At 45.0% G+C, this 6,000-nt stretch overlaps 1 protein-coding gene across 1 annotated transcript in view; it reads right to left on the reverse strand.

Moving 5' to 3' along the window:
• Nucleotides 1-3,949, reverse strand: part of LOC111258701 (uncharacterized) — a 12,267-nt gene extending 8,318 nt beyond the window's left edge. Inside the window, exons 1-4 of the mRNA XM_022830172.2 lie at nucleotides 3,612-3,949; nucleotides 2,884-3,017; nucleotides 2,120-2,494; nucleotides 954-1,095 (exon numbers count right to left, since the gene is read on the reverse strand). Of these exons, the coding sequence (XP_022685907.1) occupies nucleotides 954-1,095; nucleotides 2,120-2,494; nucleotides 2,884-3,017; nucleotides 3,612-3,819 (859 nt within the window). The 5' untranslated portion in view covers nucleotides 3,820-3,949. The remainder of the gene's footprint in view (nucleotides 1-953; nucleotides 1,096-2,119; nucleotides 2,495-2,883; nucleotides 3,018-3,611) is intronic.
• Nucleotides 3,950-6,000: the final 2,051 nt, after the last annotated feature.

Below are 6,000 nucleotides of genomic sequence, written 5' to 3' on the forward strand. Positions count from 1 at the left end.
TGCGTACTCTGTAACAAGGAAACCCCCTGCACATCTAACGCCGAAGAGGTAAATAACAGTAAGCTAAGATCCCGAGTAACCACTTTATCAGATGCCAAATGCTATTATATACTGTGAGCCATTGCTCACATACACCGAAAAAGACATTCTACGATCCAGCAAGCTCGTTTGAAGTGAAAAGGGGTTTGCGAGAGAGCGAAAGTCCATTGCGGTGATGTCAATGAACGCAGGACACAGGCGGTCCTTTTTCCATGAGGGAGCAGAATGTCTTTTGCCTGCTGCCTACCATAGTGCAGACAGGAATTGTTGAGGTAAATAAGTGCTCTACGATAAACATGATAATAAAATGCAAAGGCGACTTCCTGTTTCTTCGACGTGGTGCTAGCAGCCTACACCTTTCGCAAAACGATCTGGTACTGCAAACAGGCCGGCCTATGCTTCCGTAGCTGTAGTACATTATTGCTATATCGCAATTGCTCCTGAGACAGTTTCAGTGTAGTTCTTGATTTTCGTTAAGTCAGTTTGTGGTACTTTTAATACAGACATAGACATAGACATAACAACATTTAGACCCACTCGATCGTTGCTGACTTTGCAAGGTTGGTTTGCCACGTTGCATGGCTGTATCATTATACGCCGTCTGTGTTCGGTCTAATGGAGAAGCTAAGAATAGGGTTCCGAAAACTATACTCGAGCTATGTAAGGCAGGTGAGATTACATTAGCAACTCAGGGCTAATAAACCGTCTGGGCTTAAATACTGGGAAAGTATGATTATGTCGCTGAGCTCGTCTAGTTATATCTAGCTACCTGAACGCGCAAAACGTTGTATTCTGTCTATATCACATGCCAAAAATAATACATAAGATAATTATTTGCTGGGCGCGCTGCTGGATGACAGAGTATAATGGTGATGAAAATGACAATGAGGGAAGACTTAAGCGGGATGACTCACCGGACGCAATGACCACAAGTAGGAATGGCAGGCATTGACGATGCACGGGCATCTTGTTCGCGTATTTGCTGGATGCTGGCAGGAACAGGAACGTTGATAGAAATAGCAGAATACTAACCGACAATAGCACGAATCCCAGTGTCTATATGCATTGAGCAGAAGAAAGGGACCAAAAAGCAGCATTGAAGCATTTCAGTGTTGACTATATTCAATATGAATTGTTTATGGGATGGCTACATACTTAAGGCAAGCCGATGCTAACATGTACGGTTTAAAACCATATGCTAGCTAAACGACTACTACCTAAACCTGAAATATCTTCTCAAATGGCTCCATTTTATATTCAATCTGTATTTATTTATAACAGGTTCAATGTGCACTTTGCGATGTATCATTGACACGTTTTGGTTTGCCATTGAAGCATTGGCGCGTGCGCTTTAGTTCAGCTGTAAGAAAGTTCATCAATCCTTCCTCTGTCAAGCTGCCCGCGTCGAACAGTGAACGTTTGACCATCATTTAACTTCCTTGTAACCGCGATCCTTCCTCAATATTGCTTCGTTTTTTTTTCGTTTTCTTGCTCCGCCCTCCTCTCGGAACCCCACTTAAATAAACGACGGACTTTCGCGGTACCTGCAACCGAAGCGCCGTCTCTCCGGCTGCTAATGCACGACTATGCCTGTATGCCACGCCATCTGTACACTCGATCGAACGTCCGCTCATCCACTCGTCTTTGCCACAGCATATTTATACTGCATAAAGATGCTTACTATCGGTGACATAAGGAGGCTATGAATTAAATTCCTAGTTTAGGTAGCCGAATGGCAAGACCTTTAGTTTTTCGTCTTATGACAGTCATTTCTCGACAGCCTTGTAGCACTGTTTGAGATTATCGACACCTTGAAGGTAGTATTGGGGCGTAATGGCTAAATAGCAAGCGAACGAGATTATGGTACGAAAAATAATGCTGGTGAAAGCAAAAGGTAAAACACTATATGGATTTTCAAGAGAATTGGCCACTTGCGCGACTTTGCTTTACGTCAGGGGCGGACCACCACAGGTACGTATTGCGTTAGACTAATGCTGTGGGCAGACGATGGCGGCGGCTATGGCAGCATCTAGCTGTTATATCTAGAATAAGGCTGCAAAATAAGGAGAATACAGTTTACCTTAAATGAGAAAGTGTGTCCTTGCTGTACGAATAGGGCGCCAGCAGCGCCTGTTAGACCGCAGAGGAAAGAGAATCCCCAAGCGGCAATGCAGAGTGAGCAACGATGGTCATACTGGTCATCAAACGGATCATCGTGAAGGACTCCTGGTTGGGAGCCTTGATGGTGATCGGGTGCAGACTGCGGTCGTTCGGAATCGACAGCAGAAGGCGGACGTGGTGTGGGTAGGCTAGATCCCGATTGTGACGGTGGGGATGCTCCCGTAGCAGAAGGCGCCAGTTGTTGACTGCCTAGGCCACCGGAGCCGATCACAGTCTGACTCTGCGGCGTCAATGGTGGTGGCGCGATGCCAGGCTGGAAAGGAGCAGCCATTTGCTGCGAGAAAAAAAAGGCAAAAAAGAGAATAAGGGGTTGCGCACTGAGGATAGCGTGGTAGATATACGACCGAAAACAACTGCAGCTAAACCAGCATCTACGAGGCGTCGAAGTAACCTGGCCACAACAGCAATTCCTCAAGCAATCAGTCTGTATGCAGAACCATCGACTGGTGTTATTGCTACTGAGATCTGGAGATCGAAGTAAAAGAAAGAAACTGCTACGCGACGGCTACGAAATAAATGATCGACGGACGAACGGATAAACAGGATCTTGCCTGTGTCCCTTCCCTTAGAGTTTCGATTTCGAAGTTTCGCTTAGGCAAACTAGCCAGGTTAGACGGAATGGGAACGGGCAATTTCGAAATTCGATAAAATACCACTATACACCTGGATGGGAGCCGGTATTTGGGTGGGTGTGGCTGCCTGCGGGATGACGTGTGGCTGCATCGGGGGGAATTGCGATGCCAGCACGTTAGGCTGCACGAATTGCTGTGGCATTGTCGACGGATAATACGGATAGCCTGTAATAGTTTATCGAGACAGAATCAGACAAAGCGCGGAACTTTTAGAGCTGTAGCCATAGACTTATCTGCTAAAAAAAGCAGGACGTCCGAGCAAACGACCCCATTATGCACAGGTCAACGTTGAGGCTTTGTCAGTGCGCAACAAGAAGCCGTCGTGAAACATGCTCGAACGCGTGTTTACGGGTGTGTCTGTTTAACGATACAATCTGATTGATAGCCCTTATCACAAATGGACCATAGGGACTTCAACTAACAAAGGCATAAACACCATTGCAATTCCATTATACCGTACGATGTATGCCAGTGATAAATGCGATCAAGAGGAAGCCCCGTCCGCCCCTTCAACGCTTCATATGTTGGTGAGTAGACCTGATGCAGGTACACATCAGCTAATTGCATTGAAGCATTATTTATTAGTATACGTTTCGATAGCGCTGTTATTGAAATTATAGCCTCGTTGTTGTTGTTATTATTATAATATATATATATATATATATATATATATATATATATATATTTCGCATAAACACTTTGAGCAAATGCATAAAATATATATATATACTTGCAGGTATATAAGTCTGGAATACTTACCTGGGTATCCCGAAGTCGGTATGGGTCCGGCTGCCATGTGTAGCTGTGGACCCGCTGAACCTGGCATTTGGACCTGGTACGGGTGCTGCGCCGTCATCACTGACGCGGTCGACTTCATGACTCTACTGCGATTAGTGACGAGCGGCGCATCTGCGAGCGACGAGGACGACGACGACATCCAGATATGCACATATATAGGCACACACATACATATATAAGCGCAACTTAGGGCAGGCACAACGCATCTCTCGCAGTGTATGGCGTAATATTCAACTCAAAACGTAAACTTCACCGGTAAGTAATGGCCTTAATATTAAAACTTTTACCATCCGTCAGGAAATAGGTTTTGATAGTCTATTTTTAGCAAGGGGCGCTGCCCGTGATGCTCGTCACTTCCGCCGAGCACCGAGATACACTATAAGTAGAAAAGGATCTCTGACCCGAATTTCGCCTGGCTATGAATGAAATTTACTTTATTCTATATCGGAAATGGCTGCAATATGAGTTGATTTTTGGCGGGAGATGAAACATATACGAATGTATCAAATAATATACGAATTTTTCAAAATATTCGAACAACCATATCATTCTGCCGCACACAGTTTTGCGTTACCGAAATAAATATTAGTATACTGCCTATCTGTAATAAATAGGTAATTATGACACACAGTTCTAAATCAGTCTCCAGCATACTACAGGTTTTTTTAAGGGGCCGCTAATACTAAACTGCTTTAGTGTGATTTTTTTTAAAAACATTTTATTTGTTTTTAACCTATAATCATGTGGAACAAACATGCGCTTGAACGTCAAGCATTTGGAACCTGAAAGAATCCTAGCTTACTATCGCTACGTCACCAAGTCGCTTATTTCGAATCTGTTTCAAAATAGTAACTCTGCAGGCGTAAGTAAACGGTTTGAATTTTCTTTTACGCTACTTCCATTAAACATTATTTCAGTGCGACTCCGTAGACTGCAGCTTACATAGCCGTTCACCAAAAAGAGCGTACATAGGCGATTTATTTTCTTAATGGGAGACGCGTGCACCATGGAGGGTTAGGCTACCATCTGCAACAGCGCCCATTTTCAATCCAATTCTGCGCCCGCATCCATACCTCATGCCCTACCCGCTACGGTCGTTCTCCGTGGAGTGCGCCTCTACGCAAATCCACCAGCAACTCAGCAAATGAACCACCAACCAAAAGACACAGTGTCACAGTAGCTCATTGTCTGCTTGCTTTCACGTAGAATTCTTTCGCCTCAGTGACGCACATGGGAAACCAACCCCCGGCGGCCAACGCAGCTTTTGGAAAGGCTGCAGCGCTCGTGGCGGCCGAGCTGCGGCGATGAACCAACTGTCGGTCGCAAACAGATCATAGACCCGTTCCACAGGCTTGTCCACTGCTGCTGCAGGCTCGGTAAGGCACCCGTTTTACCCTAAACCGTGGTTGAGCCAACACGCGGCAGGCAGCCGCGGCCGGACGACAGCAGCGCAGCGACTAGCTATCTAGCCGGGGGCAGAGAGAGACCCACGCTAGTGGACCGATACAAAGGCGAAGAATAGTATGTCTGTGCTGCTGTGCTGGTAAAACGACTTGAACCTTTTTAGTGATCGGCCGAAAGCCGCCCCGTCGACCGAAAAAAGGCCGCTGGCGTTGATTAAGCCTGTAGGGAGATTCAGTCCGCTTCGCCGCAGAGAGCAGCTTAGAACAGTGGTGAATCAGGCAGTAGTTGCCTATGGAGCCATGAATACGCCCTACGATACTTAGCTATCAGCAACTATATATATATAAGGAAGAACGAACGAATGAAGCAGAGAACGCACGGGCAAAACGCCTAAGACAGTCACCGATGGCGACAATGACAGGGTACGTTCACGTTTTCAGTAATGGTAGCAGTGGTTCTCGTGACAGTGAAGTGCTAACTTTTGGGCACCTGATGGCTTAGCTTCAAATTCGAGAATGGTAGCGGTCTAAGCAACGCTGTAAGCTACGTCCTTGGCTATTTGCGTTTCCTCTTACTGCCAGCCACACAACAAACTGTGTTATGTACAGCTATGTCTATGTATTTATTACCTTCATATCATAGTTTTGAATGAAGACTTATTTCTTACTAGACGCGATACGCTTGAATTACTATCGTAACTGATGCATATATGTATATATATATATATATATATATACATATATAGATGTGTTTGCACATTTGCACGATGTGCTACTTGGGTGGAAAAAGTGTTTCATTTCCGTTAAATAGAATCAACGTCAAATACGATAACAAGCTAATATTTAGATACTAATTTAATGGCTAACTCTTACGCATGGCACACAGTAATTTGCTCTACTGATATGAGCCCGATATATAGAATTGTATAAATCTGCTCACGATTAGG

This window comes from Varroa jacobsoni, unplaced genomic scaffold (genome assembly GCF_002532875.2).
Source record: "Varroa jacobsoni isolate VJ856 unplaced genomic scaffold, vjacob_1.0 scaffold_255, whole genome shotgun sequence".
Taxonomy (NCBI): domain Eukaryota; kingdom Metazoa; phylum Arthropoda; class Arachnida; order Mesostigmata; family Varroidae; genus Varroa; species Varroa jacobsoni.